This window comes from Paramisgurnus dabryanus, chromosome 15 (genome assembly GCF_030506205.2).
Source record: "Paramisgurnus dabryanus chromosome 15, PD_genome_1.1, whole genome shotgun sequence".
In the NCBI taxonomy this organism is placed as follows: domain Eukaryota; kingdom Metazoa; phylum Chordata; class Actinopteri; order Cypriniformes; family Cobitidae; genus Paramisgurnus; species Paramisgurnus dabryanus.
The window spans coordinates 26,349,789-26,371,901 of NC_133351.1; the positions used below are offsets into that span (position 1 = coordinate 26,349,789).

Below are 22,113 nucleotides of genomic sequence, written 5' to 3' on the forward strand. Positions count from 1 at the left end.
AAGAACGCCGTTTAAAAATGAAACTGCGCTAATGTCTTAGTTTAGGGTCTGTAAGGCCGAAAATGGGTTTCAGTTGAATTGAGAGCTGGGATTAGGAACTTTTCAGCACCACCCTTTTGCCATGAGATTGGATTTAAGTATGTCACACCATGAAACATACACCAACAAATATATGTGTCTGGGCAGGTTAGGCTATTAGGCCTACAGCAAAATCTTTATACCAAAATCCTTATTTTAATGTCCTCACAAATTCTTGCTACATTTTATGCGGTCCTTTTTATCATAATCTAATATAGAGGACTAAAAAAATAGCTCTTAAAAGGAATGTGTTAAAACAATAAGGACAACACATTAAATGTATGTGTTATTACTAAAACAATAGCACGTTGTGTTGTTTTAACACAACTTGTGTTGTCCATTTATTTATTTTAACACAAAATCAACACAAATTTGTTACACAGGTCTATGTGTTAAATAGGATAAGACACAACAATGTGTAAAAAATATATACATCCTTTCTTAAAGTGAAAATTGTATGGTCAGAAGTTATGCAAACCGAAATAGTTGATTTCGTTGTTAAAGAATAAAAAACAAAATTAGTGTACTGTCTACTGTGTATGGGTGTATGTGTGCGCGTGCGTGAAAGGCGGGGTAAATAAGCATGATAAATTTGGGGCAGGAACACTGTGTTTTCAATACAGGTATTTAAACAACCCAAGAATGCATCTCGAGTTTATGTCATATAAATCATCTCGATTAATGACTGGATGCAGTTTGTCATCTGTGTACCTGTGAGAGAATGATGATGATGCTGCGGCTTTGATTGATGTTGTCACACCTTTAATATTCGCTCACACCCCGTCGGATCGGATGTCAACCGCATGAGATTACTGGAAACAATAGCGATGCTTTAAAGGAAACTCGTCCTTCATCTTTTGGGATTTTCACGGCTTGGTGACCGGCAAATCTTTGGACTGTAGTATAGGTAAAATATAAGAGAAGAACACGATCCGTCTGTGTTTACGTCACAGACACTGCCACCCGCGAGAGTGCACGTGAGAACTGCTGGAATGATGCATCGTTGGCGTGTATCCTGTGATGAATAAATACGGTAGGCTACATCGGTAAGGATGCGATATATTTATATTGTCATGCATATTAAAATCGAAATAAAATACACGTGTAACCTATTGTATGATTTTTAACCTGTTTGGTTTCTAATATTGTGATGTAATTGTGAATAATGCGGCGGTTTTTAAGATATGTAAACGTTGAAAAACCATAAGGTTGAGGTTAGAACCAATGTCCTGTTTTTAGTCTGTCACTGGACTGATAGAAAGAGCCTCAACAATGGAGGTGTTTGTCTGTATTACTTGTTAATAAATAATAAATTATTAAACACATCAGTTTATTCTAATACATGTGTGAGGAGGATGATGATCATAATAATGGATCAGAAAGAAATCTTCTTTCTTTTTTATAACCAGTTGTTGGATTTTATCATTCTTCACTGAAAATATTTTCTGTTGTATCTTAGCAACTAGATGATGATTATGATGTAACCAAAAGCAGGATCCTGGTGACCTGTTTTAGTGTTCTTCAATTTTATTATCAGCTCCCGTATTTTGGCATCTGTTGGATTTTATCATAACTTCTCCTCACACGTGTGTTGTGTCAGTCTATTCAAGGGAAATTTACAATTGTGCCTTGCAAATCCCTACAGATAAATAATAATACAGAAAAATACAGAAAATAAATGTATTATAATATAGCCTATTGTATATTATAAATAGATGAATATTATAATAGATTACATATGTTAATATAATAGACAAAAATCCTCTGTATAAATCATCATTATCGTCCCAACACTGGTAATCAAATCCTCCATTGCTATTATGGCCTAGAATTATATAGAGATGGTATTTCAGTAGCAGTTTAAATGTCGATAAAGGTAAGATGTTCTTTTAACCATGAAAATCGGACAAATCATTATTACTACCCTAGAAGCATAAATGTTTTTATATATTAAATGATTATGTGTAAGTGTGTATAATTGTTGTACTGTATATTTTATAGGTGTTTTTATCTTGACTAAACGGAGGTGCTGTTGGAGTTCTATGGTGAATTGTTGGAATTTACATGGCTCTTTATTTCTGCACTATCCTCAGTTAAGAACGACCTGTAGTAACCATGGCAACAGCATCATCCTCTGAGTGAGCATCAATCTCTCTTTTATCATTAAACATGAATTCATTGTGTGTTGTTACTGTTCTCCATATCACAGCTTTGAACAGAAGACAGACTGCTTTGCAGATGTTTACTCGACGAAAGCATTACTTAAAATGTTTTGAATGTACATGTGTAAGACATAGTATTGAATACTTTTTTGTTTATTTTTGTCATTAATAAGTTAAAGCGTACATGTTCATGATAATCCAGTTCTCAGGTGGAGAAATTATTCTAAAATGATTTAACCTCCTAAGACCCGAGGTTTTTTTTTCATATTTCTACCAGCTATTTTGGGGTTAAGAAGAACCAATAAATATAATAACCAATTCTTTTCTAAGAACATGAAGCAGTGTATTTGTCCATGTTTGTGTACAACAGATTCCAGTTAAACAGAATGAAGTATTATGGTGCAAACATCAAAAAAAGTTAATGTCCACATTTGTGTTAATTATTTAAAATGTTTAAAAAAAAAAAATTATTGAAACAGCAGCTGCCTTGCTGTCTGTGCTGTTGTAATTTACACAATAAGTGACACGTGTGCGTGTTGTCAAATGGAAGCTGTTAATAAGGTTTATAGATGTATATTTAAAGAGTTCAGATGCAAAACCCTCTATGTTTCACAAATGTCACTTTAGTCATAGTATGGTTGACTGTGCATGCAAGATATATATTTTGGCAAAAAAATCTACTTCTAGGGTAAAAGACATACTAAACATTTACCAAATACTAAAGATGCAAAAGAAACATTGAACTAAAAACATTGCAAATTCAATAATAAGAAACTAAACCACACACACATTTGGTTGTATTCAGGTCCAAGTTTGGACATTTTGTCAATATTACTGTCTCATTTTTGACGAAGATGGCGTATAGCTGCTTTTGCATCTGAGATTTTAATTTATTCCTGTACAAAATTTTTTTTTTACATTTAAGTTATAGTTTTTTTCTATATATATGAAGAGTTTCCTTGCAAAACGAGATAACTCTGTTTTTTGAATTTTTCAGAAATCTCGTTTTTTGGTTGTGCTATAGTTTTTCATGTATATATATATGTATATAAAAGAGTTATCTCGTTTTGCAAGGAAACTCTTCATATATATATATATATATATATATATATATATATATATATATATATATATATATATATATATATATATATATATATATATATATATATATATATATATGAAGAGTTTCCTTGCAAAACGAGATAACTCTTTTATAACTTTTTTGGTTGTACATTCCAATTAATATCAATTCAACTGCAGTTGATTTGTTTTGATTTAAACCTTCATAACTTAAAAATACAGCTAAGTAGCACCATAAAACAAAATAATAACATAATAATAGACTTGTTTGACAAAAAATGTAATACGGATTTATATATATATATATATATATTGTATATTATATATATATATATATATATGTATCTGTATACAGTCTATATCTGGTCCTACTGGAAAATCACCATTTGTACAAATATTAATAAAACTAATCTAGAAAAAAACAAACAATATTTTTGTTATTAGTGTATATATAGACTAGTCATAGACTGAAATAAATGTAATAGCTGTCCAAACTGAAAACAACTTGCACTGACATATCTTAAAATACATCAGTGTCCTTTGTTTTGCCTCAAAATGCACACAAGTAATGTTTTCAGTAAGTCGTGTTTGTTATTTCCTAATTAAACTAAGGCCTAGTCCTGCCTTAAACTAATCCCTGTCCGGGAAACCTCCTCTTACTGTTTTTTTCAGATTTATCCTCCTTAAAATAATTAGACTTGATTTTCCAACCCCATTATAAGTAAAGATGTGCATTTATTTAATAAACTCATATTATGGTCTTCTGTTTCAGATACATTTGCACAATGTCTTCAGTGTGGAGAGTATTTGGGTTGAAGGGAACTGTAAGGACCATTGCAAAGGATTCAGTATGACTTTTCAGACTTGGACGGATGATACTTGGTAACACCTGCCATGTTTGCATGTAATGGCAGCACATTGGAGGGGTGTGGCCTTCTAGAACCAATGGAAACTGAGATGCAGGAGGCTGAGACTGCCCTTATGCCCACCACTCTCAGGGTGGCGCTGGCTGCCATCATGATCTTCATGATCACCATTGGTTTCCTTGGCAATGCCATTGTGTGTCTGATTGTGTATCAGAAACCGGCGATGCGTTCAGCAATTAATCTACTGCTGGCCACGCTGGCCTTCTCTGACATCATGCTGTCTCTGCTGTGCATGCCGTTCACCGCTGTCACCCTGGCAACAACGGACTGGAGCTTCGGAGTGGGATTCTGCCGTGTGTCAGTCATGCTTTACTGGCTGTTCGTTCTGGAGGGTGTGTCTATCCTGCTTATCATCAGCGTTGATCGTTTTCTCATTATAGTTCAGCGACAAGACAAGCTGACACCCAATCGAGCCAAAATTCTCATTGCAGCATCATGGGCTCTGTCTCTTTGCGTGTCCCTGCCTTCCGTGGTCGGCTGGAGAACCGCTGGGATTGGTGCTCAGGTGCCGCAATGCATTCTGGGATACAGCGAATCGCTGGCGGACCGGGGTTACACGGTGCTGCTTGCGGTCGCTGTGTTTTTCGTGCCATTCAGCGTGATGTTGTATTCATACCTGTGTATTCTAAACACAGTACGTCGCAATGCACTGCGCATCCATAACCACACCAGCGAAGGCAGCGTTGCTATCAACCATGTCAGCAAACTGGGTTTAACCGGTCTTCAGCGTCCCCAGGTCAACGTAGACATGAGTTTCAAAACCAGGGCCTTTACCACCATCCTCATCCTTTTTATCGGCTTCTCTGTGTGCTGGTTGCCACATACAGTTGTAAGCCTCCTGGCGGTGTTCAGTAAGCGGTTTTACCTCAGTCCAGCTTTTTACCCTATCAGCATTGGGGCTTTGTGGCTGAGTTACCTAAAAGCCGTCTTCAACCCTGTGATTTACTGCTGGAGAATCCGAAAGTTTCGTGAGGCCTGCCTGGAGTTTATACCCAAGAGCTGTCAGCTCTGTCCCAAGATTCCTGGTAGAAGTCGCAGGCGTATAAGACCCAGCAACATTTATGTGTGCAGCAGTGAGACCCAATCTTCAGTCTAGGATTTGCACCAAAGTACATTTAAAATAACTAAACCAAGAATGAAAGATTGTGATACTATATCAGTATGTTTTTAAATAAGTCACACTTGTGATATTTATTGGTATTAATGGTTTAAAAAAATCCTCTGAAGATGATAATACGTCTGAATTGAATACTTAACAAGCAACTCCACCTTGCACCTCCATGGCCCTTTTAAGTTTATTAAAGCAATATACATTTATGTTGCAGAACCAGGTAACTTTTTTAAGATTAGATGGTTTAGAGTTTTGTTAAACATTTAAATTGGCAAATAAAGCAACTAAACTCTGTATTCAATGGAAATGAGTATTTGATAACAATAATAGAAAAATACAGAATGTATGATGTTATTTATGTGTTTATATGTTTGTTGTCCATTATTTACATTTTATACATTTGACAGATACTGTTCAAACATAAAGTGCAAATATACTATAAAAGAATACAATTTTATTAATGCTTAAAGTCTTACCATTTGATCAATACTTGCATTCCTTGGCAAAGGAACTCATGATCATAAAAACATACATTGCATGAACATAATGCATGTGAGCCATCCAAACCTCTTATGGCCAGAAGTTTTCACTGGGGCGATACCCTTTAAAGGGACAGTTCACCCAAAACTCATGTACTCACCCTCGTGTTTTCACAAACCTGTATACATTTCTTTGTTCTGATAAACACACAAAAAAAAGGTAATTTGAGACTCTGGACACTATTCACTTCCATGGAAAAAGAATACTAATGGGGTCCACGAACGGTTTGGTTACAAACATTTCTCAAAATATCTTCCTTTGTGTTCATCAGAACAATGAAATGTATACAGGTTTGTAACAACACGAGAGTCAGTAAATGATGACATTTTTTTTATTTTTGGGTGAACTATCCCTTTAATGCCCACATAACACATGCTGTTTCTGCTTATCGTATGTTAATCTTGAGTACCTAGAGTAGTCGAATCTTTAATTGTATCAGATTTATAAAAGAAAGACAGAAATAATCACCCAAATACAGTATCTCTTTCAAGTTAGTAGATATTCAAGGAAAAAGCGTGATATGAGTACACAAATTTTTCTTCAAGAAAGGTTATATAAAGATTTGCAAAAGAGGGTGCAAACGCATTCCCCATGGCCACACCTCTTCTTTAAATGGTAAAGTAAGTTGTTTTTTATTTTTAAAAAGTATTATGATATTAAAAATTGATGGGACTTGCATAATTTGTTATCTTATTTAAATTTACATTGTATTTTCTGCTTGCATTTTTTAATCTAGTTATAAAAATATTTATATAATTTTTTTTATATATTTTTTATAAAATATATACAAATATATTTATAAGAAAACATTTTACACGCATGCAACTCTCATCACATAAATGCACATACTGATTTTGCTTATGTGCATATTTTCTTTGTTGCAGGTGTTCAAGTATATTTTGCACCATATTTACTGCAGCAATTGTAGCAAAAAAGTGTGTGTATGAGTTACTTCATATGTGATTCATAAAACAGGATTTGTGCAGCTGCACTGAAGGATTTGTCAAGGTGTAACTGTTCTGTTGTATTTTAGGAAAATAAGAAAAATCTACAAGTTTGCAAGTCTTCATCTGTGGCTGATACACCTGTGTGGATAATCTCTCGACTACAAATTGCACTGTCACAGACACTCAGTTGTTTTGCACCATAAATACCTTCATATTTGAGCACTGTTGCCTCACAGCAAGAAGTTCCCGGTTCAGGTGGCCTTTTTTGTGTGGAGTTTGCATGTTCTCCCTGTGCCAGTGTAGGTTTAAACTGGGTACTCCAGTTTCCTCCTACAGGCCCAAAAAAATGCAAGTTAGGTGAATTGGAGATACCAAATTGCCCCTTCCCCAACCTATGTATGAATTAACTCATAACCAGTTAATATAACTATTGATGCTGGAATGGCGTGAAGAAAAAAGAAAGTTCCTATTTAATGGAGTCCTGGCACACATTACACTGCAGGGGGCAGTAATGGTCATTGTGTAGTTATACACGCTCCTCAGAAGAAAATGCGCTCTTCCTGCGATATCCGGAAATGAAATAAAAAATATGGCGTCGCGCAGGCGAGAAAAGACAAGAGATTGTACATCAAATGCTGGAGATGTTTCAAATGCCGACCTTTTGCTTCATCCAGAGCTCCTGTCTCAAGACTTCATTCAGCTTGTGTTACGTGAGGTGAGACGGAGATGCATATATATGTGTTAATATTTAAACAGGCAGGGTGTTAGATATCACGGATTGGGGTAACATACGTCGAGTGGGTTCTTATCCCAAAATAAACTCCGATAAGGTGACAGGGACACTTGATGTCGGGATTTATCTTGCGATAACAACGAATGGACTGGACAAACAAGAATTCTTGAAATATATCAGCTGCTCATTTGTAACCAACTCAAAGCTGCCATGAGACAAATGTCATAGTGATGCATTAAACATTTAAAAAGTATAAGTGACTAGCATTGCCCTTATCAGCGACGTGTTATCAGTTTATGCGGAAAACAGGCTTCTGAGTGTCACGACTGACCAATCAGAATCAAGCATTCAATAATAATAATAAAAATGTTTAATTTCTATAGCGCCATTCCCATGCTCAAGGACGCTTTACAAAGACAGTTAGAGAACAGCAAACATTATACATGAAAAAGAACAAAAATAGATAGTAGTCATTTGCTACAAAACATCAATAGTGAGCTTATTTTTGAACAGATCAGGCTTTTCTTAAGTCTTATTGAAGTTATTAAATTAGGAATATCTGCCAGAAGTGTAAAGACTGAGAATCGTTGTTATCAGGATCTAATGAATCATGATTTGTTTTGTGGTAGAGGAAGATAGCAGTGGATAATGATGTGGACCGGGACCGGCTCACAGATCTGTACCTGCAGCATGTCATTCCTCTTCCACAGAGAGAATTGCCACACACACGCTGGGCTAAAAGAATCTCAAGATCCAGAACAGACCACAGCATAACCAGTGCAAACAGGTAAACTGAACAACTAGTAGTTAATCAATGTTTAAACGTGCATCATAAACAGGACAGGTCTCTCTTATGAAAATAATGATTCCTAGAAGGGGAAAGTCTTCTGTATGCACGGTTCAGAAAATGACACACGGGCAAAGAGGCACATGCGTTTGCTGACTAGTGTTACCAAATCTTGTACTCCAAAAAACAGCAAACAAGAAAAATCCAATAATTAACTGAAATAAATCTAAATGCTTTACCTCAAAGATCAAAATATTGGGACCGGCACCTTCACACTTTAACAACACCAAAAAATTGATCGCTTCATTAGCCAAAAGCCATAAACGGTTAAGCGCAAAAACGGTATTTACGTACAAAAAAGACAAGGACCTGGCAACACTGCAAGACCGCGCGCTGTGAAGCAGCCTCACAAAATCGTACAAAACACAATGCCAAGATGGAGGTTTATTTTTTCAAAACACAATGCTGTTATTATTTTTGGTCAAAGCTGTGAGTGATAAGCACGTGAGACGGCAGAACGTTGCTATGGTTATCTCTGTGTCAATCATCACATTTTCGGAGCGAGTCTTGTTCCGTACAGAAATTTAGGGGATTCACTCCCACATTTAAATGCGGTTGTCACTCCCGAAAGTTTGCAGTGTGTACGAGACCTATGTGCTCTCAGTCACTTAAATATGTTTGCTGGATGACTTACCCCGTTCACACAGCACTTTGGTCCCAAAATTTCCATAAAATTGGCAGAAAGGCTTCTGTGTGAACACAAACCCGTCCCGTAAATGTTCTGGGAATCGCTTTTGTAAAGAGGATTTCGTAACATTCCAACACAATCTCAAGGTGTGGTATAGACCCTCTTACAGTTGGTAAATATTGTGAACATATGAATTACTTTCGGGTGGTTTCGGGAATTTTGTCAAGGCTTATTCTTATTGTCTAATCTAACCTTTCGCTGGGCTAACTATGATTAGCAATTGAGATTATTTTAAGAGATCATTCAAACGATGGCACAAACATCTATTGCTGTATGTATGTTTAACATTTAAGATAAACAATAGCGCGGTTGGTGACTTTTCGCCTATAAAACAGAAACATGCTGATTTGAACTAGATAACCAACACACCAGTACATATGCATAGATTATATTACCTGATATGAAGTGTGCACTGCAAACACAAGCATTATTTATGATCGTCTCCGTCCAGTCTGTACGCCGTATTGCATTCAACCACAATTGTCTTCTTGATTTCTGTGAAGAAATGTCTGCCGGGATCTGGTAAAACTTTAGTTTTGAACCAAAAGTGCTGTTCCTTCTATTCTGGCAGCCAAAAACACATCAAGATGACATTTTAAAGTCAAAACCTCAAACTTTTAGCGCGCCGGCTATGAGTTCCTACTTATTTTTTGCCTCCAGCTAGAGCGGTGACGTCACAGTGACGTGGGTCTATTGTCACGGAATATTTGATTAATTTATTTGTGTTCATGGACGTGATTTTCCACTTTTTTTTTCGTGCCATTGAGCATGAATTTCTATAAATAATGTTTTTGTGTCTGTGACACGACTTTCTTTTTCATGTCATTTTATATTTTGGTTTCTCGTTGTTGTTTTTTTTGTTTTGCTTTTTAATTTTTTAAAATCATTGTCGCTTGGGGTTAGATTTGGGGTTTGAATTAGGATATAATTTTATGTATTGGTTTCGACCAATTCAACCACGCCAATCTTAACGACACGCCCCGTTTCTATAGCATCAAATTACTAGCTAAAATGAAAGTTATCACAAAAATGAGCACTTGAACATATATCAGCGTGATAACAACTACTTAAAAGGACCAAAACCATCTTTCGGAAACTTTTATTGGAAGTGTAAATATTTTTTTTATTTAGAGCAAAGTCCCATTTGTTTGAATGGAGAGGGCGGGGTTATGACTTGTACTGCAGCCAGCCACCAAGGGGCGATCAAAGAGCCAGAGGCTTCCCTTTTCAAGACTTATGAGACACACATGTTTTTCTTCCGATTTTAATACTATTTTTACTTGGGGTTGGGGTTTGGGTGTCTGAATTGTAACAGAAAGTCGTTCAAAGCCCAAGCGACAATGGTAAAAAAAATAGGAAAAAACAATAAGAAAACAAAATATTAAATGACATGAAAAAGAAATTTGTGCCACAGACACGAAAAAACTATTTATAGAAATTTGTGCTGAGTGACACGAAAAATACATTCATGCTCAATGGCACGAAGAAAAGTGGAAAATGGTGTCCATGAAAACGAATAAATTAATCAAATATTTCGTGACTATAACACGAATTGACTTGAGATTGGGTTGAACAATTATGGAAAGCATTCTGTGTGAACAAGAGGCAGAAACAATGCTGTAAGGGGTGTGCCTACCTTCAGAGTGCAGGACTTTAAATATGTCACGTGTCTTTATGGTATGTGTATGAATGCTTGCCCAAATTCTGCAAAATCATTGGCACAGAGTCAATGCACCGAAAATCAAACAATCCCGGATGCATTTTTCGTGCATTTTCCATAATCACTTTGTGAAAAGAAATGCGTCTTTACTATATATAGACAGTATTTGGACTGTATTGGAGAAATATGTTTGAAAGTCACACAAGTAGGAATGATTTGTTATATGTCTTATGCAACTAAAAGAAAAAAAAACTGGTGTGTTGACAAGATGCACAAGATTTGTAAAATTTGTCACTTACTTACTTTGAACTTTTGTCACACTACACTATCATAGCCTTTTTCATGCTATAGCGAACATGATGTATTTAAAATGATCAAATTCATTAAATATCGGTAGCCAATACATCGGTGCATCGTCTTAACTTTATTGAAACATCTGTGTGTTTTTTTTTTTCAGTTCCAGCATAAATAGTGGCAGAAAGAGGCCGTTGATTGTGTTTGATGGCAGCTCTACCAACACTGGCAGTGTTAAACTAAAGAAACCCGTCAATTCTCCAGCTCCTGTTGTACAAGACCGCCTGAAGCCTCCAATTTCCAGTGTCAGTCTCTCAAACCCCATACGCAAGCTGTCTGGATCTACAAACGTTTCTTCCTCAAATTCCCATAGTAGGACCCCAGTATCAACACCGGCCGGTCCCAAGAGCCCCTCGGCCACCTGTATTCATTCTAACAATGCTAACTCCTCAGGAAATTCGATCAACATGACGACTAATTTAAAGCGTACAGCCCCCAGTGACACTGCTGTGAGTATAAAAAGTGTACTGTGGAAACTGTTGTACTCAAGTTTCAAATGTTTTCTTGGCAGTAAATCAGAGTTGGCTAAGTTTTGACCCACAAATGTCATTTATATTAAATCTTTGCTTTCTGTTTGTTTGGCAGAAGGAAATTAAGTCACCTGATTTGAAGAAAAAAGTCCAACATATCACATGGCCATAATCTCCTCCTCACAGAAATTGGATAGTTGGATTCTCCATAGATTGACACATCTGTCATGCAGTGACTCTTTTTTAACTCTCACATACCAGCCACATGAAAAGGTTTATTGTGGAACAGCAGGAGAGGCTTCTGCTCCTAGACTTTATCTGGTGGTAAAAGAACTGAGATGTTTCCAGTAGTTGGATGATAGAGCTGATGTTACCTATGGATGCTCTGCTTCCCCTTTTTTTGAAAATCCTTGGTGAAATGTCTTTGTTGGAAGTAATAAACTTTAAGTCCGAGATCATCATCTTATATCAAACACACAGAGAAGTAAAGTATGGAATGACTGCAAACTGTTCAATATTTTAGAAAGTCCATTTTAAACACAAAACATTCATTCTGTCACTGGGCCAGTACCCTTTCAAAAACTACCTAACAAGTCCATATTAGTATCTCAAAGGTACATATTGGTAACAAATGTATACATATCTGTACCAAAATAGTAAGACCCTTTTAACGGATACTGCACCAATGACATGTTTTGTTCCTTCTTTCTGAGAGTGTAAGCGTAGTATAGTTTCTAAGTATGTGTTTTGTATCATGAATAAAACAAGATTAACAGTTTTTTTCACCTTTTTTCATGATCATTGTTTTATCTTTAAAACCAGACAGTTTAAAACATTATGGGGAAGTTTCCTGGACAGGGTATACATTAAGACAGGAATGTGCCTTAGTTTGAACAAACATACCTTATGATTCATCTTGAGGTAAAACAATGGCACTGATATATTAAGATATGTCTGTGCAAGTTATTTTCACTTAAAACAGCTCAAACAGGCAATTTAGTCTTGGACTAGACTAAAGCCTTTTCTGGGAAACCAACTCTATGATTTTGCGAAATGCATTGAATGTTTCTCAAAGCCTGATGAATTAAATAGCCCAGAGCATTGATAATGGTTTAGAGTCCTAGATTATTTGTCAGAACTTAAAAAACAAATGCAAAAATTTTTGTGTGAATGATTTAAATCAAAAATTGAATATAACAGTAAATAAAAGTTATACCACTCTTGCTTATATGGCTGCAGCAGTTTGAGTGTTTTATTGTGGTAAAGTCTATTGTCTACAAATGTGATGCTGTACTAAAAACATCATGGTTAATTTAATTTATTTATTTACTTTTCATTAATTAATAATTTGTTAGGTTAGGACAACATTTGGCTGAGATACAACTATTTAAAATTCTGGAACCTGAGGGTCCAAAAAATTGAAATATTAAGAAAATTGCATTTAAAGATGTCCAAATGAAGTCTTTAGCAACACGTATTACTAATGATAAATACATTTTACATATATTTACAGTAAGATATTTACAAAATATCTTCATGGAACATGATCTTTATTTAATATCCTAAGGATTTTTGGCATTAAAAAATATATATATATATATAATTTTGCGTGTGTGTGTGTGTGTGTGTGCGTGCGTGCGCGTGTGTGCGTACGCGTGTGTGTGTGCAATGCAGAAAATATCTAATAGTTACTTTTCTGGAATTAAATTCTTATCCGAAATACATTTTGTCTCCTGTTTACTATGACAGTTCAAGTTTAGGAATAGGCGTTTCATGAGTTGAGCTAGTTCGAAGATTTTTCTTTATCAAGAAAACAGATTTGGTGTAGCGATACAGTTTATCTCCAAACAATCACAGTTTGCTCAGCGTTCACTTTGCTCTCTTGCTATTTGTCAGCTCAAACTTGCTATCTCCAGACTTACTGCTTTTATACCTTACTTTTTGTAGAATGTAAAACCTTTAAGAGTTTAATTTAGCACATGCCTTATTGAGAAACATTGCAGGGGGGTTGCTGTGTTTTGCATGGCCATTGTTTAACACTAGATGGCGCTGTTGTTTTGTTTAATGTTGTCATCTCTCGTTAACGAGATTAAATTGGTACTAGACAGGATCATCTTCTTGGTAAAAAAAAGAGAAATCCAAAAAATAACTGTGTGTCAATTTGTTTCAATAATCTTTAATGATATTGGTTACTATTGGTTATATTCAAGTTATTTAGAATTAATCAATAACTGGATGCATAACAAACAACTATTTTTAAGTTAAGACATACTGTATGCTATATAACACATAATACAATTTCAATTGAATCTCTATAATAATTTCTTTTCAGTCTTCACCAGCTCATATAACTCTACTAAAACAAAGATAATCTGCCACTTCCTATATTGATAGACTATTAAACATTTTGCTAGCAAAATATTCGCTATATTTTCATGTATTCGTCACTCTCATGCTGTATTTATGCTTTTCGCTTTGGTTAAGCAACACCACGTGTGCCTTCATGTTGTAGACTACTGGTTTATATGTCTTTGCCACAGTCAGGACACAGGATGTCATCTCTCTCGGTTAGAAAACCTCTGCCCACCAGAGACACTGAGCACTTCTTACAGTTGAAACAGTCATTGTGCCACTGGCGTTCCTCAAACGAGATGTACTTGCTTCCCCCAAGTCCTACAGCAAACATGAAAAGACAAACATGTTATAGTTTTGATAGCCTGTCCAAAACATTTACTAAGAATTTAAAGTCCTGAAATTTAAGCTTAATTGAATGCAGAATTGACTAATTCATGCCTTTCTATTAGGCTGTAGCCCTTTACAATAAGGTTGTATTAGTAATATGAACTAAATGCAGCATTTGTTAATATATAATAACTCTATATATCACTGGTTTTCATCATAACCATATCAAAGAAATTAATTATTTATGATTACAGATGTTGGTTTAAGCATACCACTGATGGGGGTGGTGCATGAGGCACATTTTTTGGCATACAAGTTACAGAAGCAGTTGAGACAGTAAGCGAAGTCATCACGGGAGGTGAAGCGCTGACCAGACAGCTGCTGCTTACAGCCAGTACACAAGAAACAGTCCTTGTGCCATGGCTGGTCATGATAGGTCACACCTCCGGTGGTGATTGGCTGGAATGAAAAAAAGGAAATGTCTAAATATTGTTTAAATATATACAGCTTAAAACATCACATTGCTGTTTAAAGTGCCAAAGAATCCAGAAACAGTTTATATGTCCATTCAAGTCCAACTCTAGGATTTCTCCCTATGTTATTATCTTATTTGAAAGGTCATGAATAATAATGTTGAGCTCTGCTCTGATTGGCTGCTGCTCAGAGGCTCATTTCAGTAGCTCTGTGTGTGTGTAAACAGATTTTATGTTTGAGCCTGTATCAGACGAAGATAAAGATTTTGGGGATCAATCAATTATTCAGAAATGGAAATGGACATTTCTGAGTGCCTAAACGCTAGCATATAGCGCTAACTCAGCACTAATAACGTTGTTTTTAGCATTGTAACAACATTGTAATTAATGTGTAATTGAATGGGTCTAGACTAACGTTTTCTATCAGTCTTTTGCATGCACAAGGTTTACATAAGAAGTAGGAAACAATCATGTTTGAGGCTACAGAACTCTTATCATTCATCTATGCCAAGGTAAATACAGTTTTAAATTCTATGGCACCTATAACATGTACTGCACCTTCTTGCAATGAACACACTGCATGGCAAACTGCTTTTCGTAACACGGCACGCAGTAGTTATTGTTGTCTTTAGGGATGAAGCTCTTGGTGCCAATTGGCTGTTGGCAGCGCTGGCAGCTGAAGCAGGTTTCATGCCAGCTGTTTCCTTTATGTTCCATCTTCCTGGAGCCTGAGGAAAAGCAGCAAATATATGTTCTGGTCTTATTTTGGACAATTTGGGGATATACTATAAATGTTATGAGTCGTTCAAAAATAAAAAGTGCCTCGCTGTCACTGGGGTGGTACCATTTCAAAAAGTAAACATTTCAATTAGAGAGTTTTAGCACCTCAGAGGTACATATTGGTATCAAATGTATACATATTTGACCTTTTTGAAACATAATTTCATAAATAAATCATTAGTACCAGAAATCATTTAACTTAATGTAGTAGCCTACTTAGAAGCAATGATGGGTATATGTTTATACGTCTACATAGGATCGGCCTAGTGTGACAAAAGTTTTTATGCTTTAATAGAAAATGTTGCTAAAAATAATTGAGTTTTAAACAAACAAAATTTTGATTATAAAAACATCAATAAATTTAATGGAGTTGCACCTTGGAGAAAGAATCTCCTTACCAGGCATGATGGTCTTCTTGCATGCATGGCATTTAGATGAATACTCGTTCGAATAACACTCGGTGCACAGCAGCTGCTCATCTTTGGTGGAGAAAGGCTTGTCCACCAGTGAACGCTTGCACTGGAAGCAGTGGAAACAGTCTTCATGCCAGTGACGGTCTTTGTAGGACAGATCCTAAATCAACAAAAGTTACAGATGACAATCCGATTCAAAGAACTCTAACTTTAATCTCATTTGCTGACTTTTTAAGAAGTAAAAGCAGACTGATTTGATCAGGACACATAGGATACAAAGTGTTTTTACAAAGTCACACTGAAGGAGCTTATTTCTTGATAACACATTTTTTTCCACTTATTACATGGCTATTTGCCTCATAAGTGATGTAAGGAACAGTTAATATTAAAATGAAATATTTCATTCGCTAATTTTTAACGAATGCAGACCTTCCATGAGGAAAACACCACATTTACTTACTTCAGTTTATAAGATAAGACAAGACTTTCAAATGTCAACGAACACACTATTTGATTTAATCATTTGCAAATATAATGTCATATATGTTATTAAAAGACATACTTATATTTAATTTTTATGTAATAACTGTCTGTACCTGTCAAAATTATTTGCAGCATGATTATTACACAGCACTCTAAAATGCTTAATTCTGATTGGCCAGTCATGTATTTTATTCTGACTGCTCAAAACTAATAACACGTGGAAATCTGAATGCTGCCAATCATTTTGACAGGTACAGTTTAATATTACACAAAATTTTATATAAATAAACTGGAATGTCGTGACTCTGGCCAATCAGAAACAAGCATTTTAGAGTGGCGTGTAGTAAGAAGGGAATAATAAATGTACTTTAATTACATTAATGGCATCAGCAGAGTTTTGTTTTAAATGCTTATTAGCTGTATATTCTTACTTTGTGTTCTCAGTAATGTCTATAAAACAACCAGTACAATTATTTAAAAAAAAATTAAGAACAAAATCGTGAAAAAAATGCTCTCTAGCTGTCGCTGGGGTGGTACCCTTTTGAAAAAATACATTTGCACCTAAACAGTTCATACCTCAGAGGTACTGGTACAAAAAAGTCCATATTAGTACCTTAAATGATACCAAATGTATAACTATTTAATATTAGGACCTTTTTAAGCATTTTATTTCATTCATTTATTTATTTTAATTTCTCTACAGCCACATACATAACTGTGGTAACCAGTTGAGATAAACTTGACCCTAAATGGCATAAAAGTAACTTTATACTGTAGTAATGTGTTACGTTACCCTGCTGTTGCAGCCGATGGGTTTCTTGCATTCCTCACAGGTGTTGGAGTACAGACTTTCATAGCACTTCACACAGTATGGGTTGTCCTCACGCAGAACATATTTATTCCCAAACAGAGACTCCTTACAGTAGTGACAGTCATAGCGCTCGGTCATCTTCACTTCAACCTTTAGCCCTGAATTAGAGAAAAAATTTGGAGAAGATTGAGAAAACATCTGATAAAGTGATTGCAAACTGTGTTGCTTATTTGAGTCAAAACCTCACAAAGCATTGTGTTGTGAAATACTCTCTCTCCAAAATAAAGGTCACTAAAAGCTTTTTTGTATGGTTACATAAAGAACCTTTAACCTCAACATCCGACCATTCAGTTGCACGAAAGGTATTTGGAAGAAGGATTTAGAGGTTATTAAAAGATGAGAAAGAATTATTATTATTATTATTATGTGGGGAACCAAAATAATTTAGTGTGTACTGTAAAATGGATGGTGGTTCCATTGTATACAAGCAGATGACAGATCTTGCCACATCACTACAGAATTTTAAACACCCTTTATACCAGTTTTTGTCAGTTTATCAGTTAAATTCATGCCATACACACTCACAAAATCCCTTTAATCTAAACTAAAGGCATCAGGCTGGATGGAGTGCACAGAAATTCCACAGTGTACTACATCATACTATAGTAACCAGTCTCACTTCCAGCTGTCAGTGATTACATTGTGTGTGTGTAAATATGCCTGGCATGGATTGATGAGAATAAGCCATGTGTTCATAATAAACCACATCATTCTAATGCTTTAACAAACTTAAGTCTAATTCTGTAACTATGAAATGTTGGTGACCTGTAGAGACAGTTATTGATTTTTACAAAATTGCATGCTGGAAGTACATCTACTTACTTAAGTTCAAGACCCTTTAAGCCCCTCTGCTTATTTTTCCCATGAGCCCTTTGGCGATATGTGCCACCTCACTGTGTGCCAGCTGTCCTGCTCTGTGTCTGTGCCTCAGAGGTCTCCAGTACCCTCAGCCTCTTGTTATTCAGCTCTGAGCGTGTCTGACTGAGCTGCCGTGCGTCCCGGGTTTCATTACTATACCAAATCCCCTTCAACAGTTTGACCATAAAAGGCAGCGCATTGGTGGACGCAGAAGCGTCTCTCTCTTGCTTAAAATCCTTCTAAGAAAATTCTTTTCTGACTTGCACAGTCCTTCACTCCCCCGCTTCTGCTTCCTGTTTGTCTTGCCCTTTTTTTGATGTCTCACTTTTGAGGCTTTCACCGTCCAATTGGCAAGCCATCTCAATTCTTTCCATTTGAATGTTTCTCTCACTTTCAACACTATTGAAATTGCATGATGTAGGTCATTCTTGACATTGTTTTAAATTATTGTCTCACCCTGATCTCTCGGAAATATGATCTCATTTGCTTTAAGGATACAGGAACAACTGAGCCTGACTGTGATTTTTTACTTTTATATTTTTGTCTGTTATATATTTATTAGTTCTACAAATAGGCTATTGCATTACAGTGCAGTAGCCTACTTGACTTTTTGCTGCCTGTGTAAATGAATTAATTCCTTGCTTTTTGCTCTTTATTTATAATTTTTTTCTTTTTATGTAAATATTTATTTATTTATTATTTGTTATTCTAATCAAATTTTTCATGTTTGCCCTTTTTGAAACTTCTCACCTCTCTGCCCTTGTTGAAATCATGATAACATTAAATTTAAGACCCACACTTATTTTAATAGGTTTAGTGGTATGCTTCCATTCATTTATCCAATTCAAAACTCAAGTTGGTAAATGTCAAGTAAGCTAGTTGAGTAACTTGAGTTGATCATCAGCACACTTGGCCTCAAGATCTCAAGATATATCTTCTTTTACAAAACCTATTTGTCTCACATTTAATTACATTTAGACTTTTAGCAGACACATAAGTGATTATATAAGGTACATTTGGTGTCCAAAGTTTTTTTTCTTCATTTTTTTCTTTTTTAAATGGTTATCTTCTTAATTATTTTGATAATTTGGTCATTGTTTTGGATCACAGAATGTTAAAGAGCTCATCCGACGGGCGCGCTAATTCAAAATATGTGTTCGGAGTGTCATGTGTGTTGCTTGCTTTTCAAAAGATATGTGTGTTGCGTCATGTGGACCATGTGCATCACGTGTTTTGTCAAAATAAGTGCCTGCTGCACAAGCGTCAAAACCGTTTATGATAAAAGAGACGCTCACGTTCACAAAATACACACAAGACACTCACTTAACAGTAAACTCTGATTATGCATGAGATTATGCGAGTATCTGGCAAACGCGAGCGTCTCTTTTATCATAAACCCTTTAGATGTGTCTGCAGCAGGCACTTATTTTGACAAGACACGTGATGCATATAGGATCACTCGACCTGCAGAACACATATTTTGAAAAAAGGAACCACACACATGATGAGCTATATACATGTTGTTACGAACTTCGCATCAAGCACCCTCTCTCTCACACACACCCTCTCTCTCTCTCTCTCTCTCTCTCTCTCTCTCTCTCTCTCTCTCTCTCTCTCTCTCTCTCTCTCACACACACACACACACACACATGACTGTCAACACTCTATAACCATTTGAAAAAGCAGGAAAAATAATGACTTAGACACAACATTTATCTGCAGTTATATAATCACCCATATGCTTTCATCCAAAGTTACGTCCAACATTTAAAAAAACAATAATACAATCTTTATCATTTTTATAATCCCTCAGATATGCTTAGAAACCTCTCAAACAAGCATTTCACACAACACTAATGTTGAATGCTTTTAGAAGCCTCTAAAATAAGACTGTTGACAGGTGGAGGAGAGAAAGACTATCTCTCCTGAGATTAAAACCTTTATACTCTTTTTCTCACTACAGCACATCTACAGAAGATAAGACAAGAGTCCGACCACCCATTGAGAGTCTATAAATGCCCACTGCCCCTTTGATCTTGCCTATAAATGCTTTTAGAGGGACTTATAGCTGTCATATACCTTGAGGTGTCACATACAATGTCTAATGAAGAGCCTGCGTGCTCAAAACGTCACTTCTAACGATATGCGATAGCTTTTTTAATAATAAACCACTTGTTTTTTGAGCAGCCAGTTGAGATGTGCATGCTTTTGCCTGCTATGTGTCACATGCTGTACAGTGGTAACACAATAGAAAGTCACTAAAATTAATCTTTAGTGTTTAAGTCTGTTGCTTTATTATCTGACAAGCCTTTAAACATTTAATATTTTTTATTTTATTTTGTATGATGAGGATTTATGTTATGGATGTGATGTGATAATTCAGAAATTTGCAATTACATTACTTAATAAAAACTTTTACATGGTATTTAAACCGCCAAATATTGACATCTAATATAACACTATGATTAAAAACTAGACCTGTCAATACATTTATTGCGATTAATTGCATACAAAATAAAAGTATTTTGCATAATTTATTAATTATATATATATATATATATATATATATATATATATATATATATATATATATATATATATATATATATATATATAAAATTATATATTTATATATATATATATATATATATACCGGTATATATAAAAATACACACACAATGTTTGTATTTAAGAAATATTTACATGTGTAAATATATAGATTTTTATATATTTTATATTATAAATATAAATAAAAAATATACCTAAATAAAATGTTCTTAAATTTATACATGTATTTGTGTATTTATATATACATAATATATACACACAGTACACATGCACATTTATCATGCAGACACAAACTTTTATTTTGTATGTGATTAATCGTGATTAATCTTTTGACAGCCCAATTAAAAACTATGGGTAAAAACTTTGCTTTTTTATGATAAGGCTCACATTTGCATGGAACTGCACAGGAATAATCCAAAGCATGCAAAGTTATGCTTAACATGCATACAACGCTCATAGATATGAAGTGATATTTTTTATAGTATTACATATTTATGAGACACTGCACATGATTTCTCTGCAGGATCATATAAAATGTATACATGCCATTAAAACATAGAAATAATATATATAAACCAGTATATATGTATTCATCGTATGGATTTTGTTGTCTGAATGGCTGACATTCCCATAATATTTACTACACAGAATGGCAAGTGTTAACCCCTTCAGACCCTACATCCACTAAAATGGACATCACATGTTTTGTGGTTGAAACCAATAAAAATGCTGATCACCCAATCAAAATAAGGCACACTGATTAAACACCTGAAAATCAGGGAATAAAGCAGGAGAAAACATCACTATGTTGGATGAGAGAGAAAACATCATGTCTGTAACACAATGAAGAGAACAGAAGTCTTGGCACAGCAGAACACAAGTTGTTGAAGTTTTGACTGATAACACTTTCAATAAAGTCATGCCTTAGTTAACATGAACTTTTCCATGAAGTTTTACTTTATGTTAATGTTAGTCTTTGTCAGGCTGTATGGTACCATAAAGAACCATCCACAAAACCTTTCTGTTGCACAAAGGGTATTTTGTAGTGACTAGAGGTTTAATAAAAAAGGTAAGAAAAATGATTCTTTGAGAACCTTTGACTAAAAGGTTCTTGGGGAACCAAAAAAAAGCTTCTCCTATGACATTTATGAACCTTTATTTTTAAAGAGTGTATTACCAGTGTGGTTACATATTAGTAATCTACCTGTATGAACACAAGTGCCTATAGTTCTTACCTTAGGAGAAGTGCAGCCTGTCTGTGAGAAGAGTCTGGTCAGACTGAGCGTCGATGGCTCTGGGCTGAGGCTGTATGTCCTCCTGATGAATTTACTCCACCTATGGAGTGACTAATTGGAGTGGTAAGGTTTGGGCAGCCGCTTTTTATCA

The 22,113-nt window shown here is 35.3% G+C and overlaps 3 protein-coding genes across 6 annotated transcripts; 2 read left to right on the forward strand and 1 right to left on the reverse strand.

Annotated features, from left to right (window-relative positions):
• The first annotated feature begins 670 nt into the window (after nt 1-670).
• On the forward strand, nt 671-6,712 carry gpr45 (G protein-coupled receptor 45). 3 transcript variants are annotated; one of them, XM_065292915.1, is made up of 3 exons: nt 671-1,124; nt 2,080-2,216; nt 4,096-6,712. In XM_065292915.1, the coding sequence occupies exon 3, from the start codon at nt 4,218-4,220 to the stop codon at nt 5,343-5,345; it is 1,128 nt and encodes a 375-aa protein (XP_065148987.1). In that variant the 5' UTR covers nt 671-1,124; nt 2,080-2,216; nt 4,096-4,217; the 3' UTR covers nt 5,346-6,712. The 3 variants fall into 3 exon arrangements, with proteins under 3 accessions (XP_065148987.1, XP_065148989.1, XP_065148988.1); XM_065292917.1 differs by having other exon boundaries at nt 2,172-2,216; XM_065292916.1 differs by having other exon boundaries at nt 671-1,111.
• Nucleotides 6,713-7,402: 690 nt separating this feature from the next.
• c15h2orf49 (chromosome 15 C2orf49 homolog) lies at nt 7,403-12,377 on the forward strand. The gene is made up of 4 exons (XM_065292921.2): nt 7,403-7,562; nt 8,210-8,367; nt 11,233-11,578; nt 11,715-12,377. The coding sequence occupies exons 1-4, from the start codon at nt 7,437-7,439 to the stop codon at nt 11,769-11,771; spliced, it is 687 nt and encodes a 228-aa protein (XP_065148993.1). The 5' UTR covers nt 7,403-7,436; the 3' UTR covers nt 11,772-12,377.
• A 1,378-nt stretch (nt 12,378-13,755) lies between these two features.
• On the reverse strand, nt 13,756-22,113 carry fhl2a (four and a half LIM domains 2a). Of its 2 annotated transcripts, none has more exons than XM_065292918.1 (6): nt 21,963-22,113; nt 17,224-17,399; nt 15,933-16,107; nt 15,313-15,482; nt 14,554-14,740; nt 13,756-14,272 (listed from the first exon to the last, which is right to left on the reverse strand). In XM_065292918.1, the coding sequence occupies exons 2-6, from the start codon at nt 17,377-17,379 to the stop codon at nt 14,121-14,123; spliced, it is 840 nt and encodes a 279-aa protein (XP_065148990.1). In that variant the 5' UTR covers nt 17,380-17,399; nt 21,963-22,113; the 3' UTR covers nt 13,756-14,120. The 2 variants fall into 2 exon arrangements, with proteins under 2 accessions (XP_065148990.1, XP_065148991.1); XM_065292919.2 differs by lacking the exon at nt 21,963-22,113 and adding an exon at nt 18,124-18,282.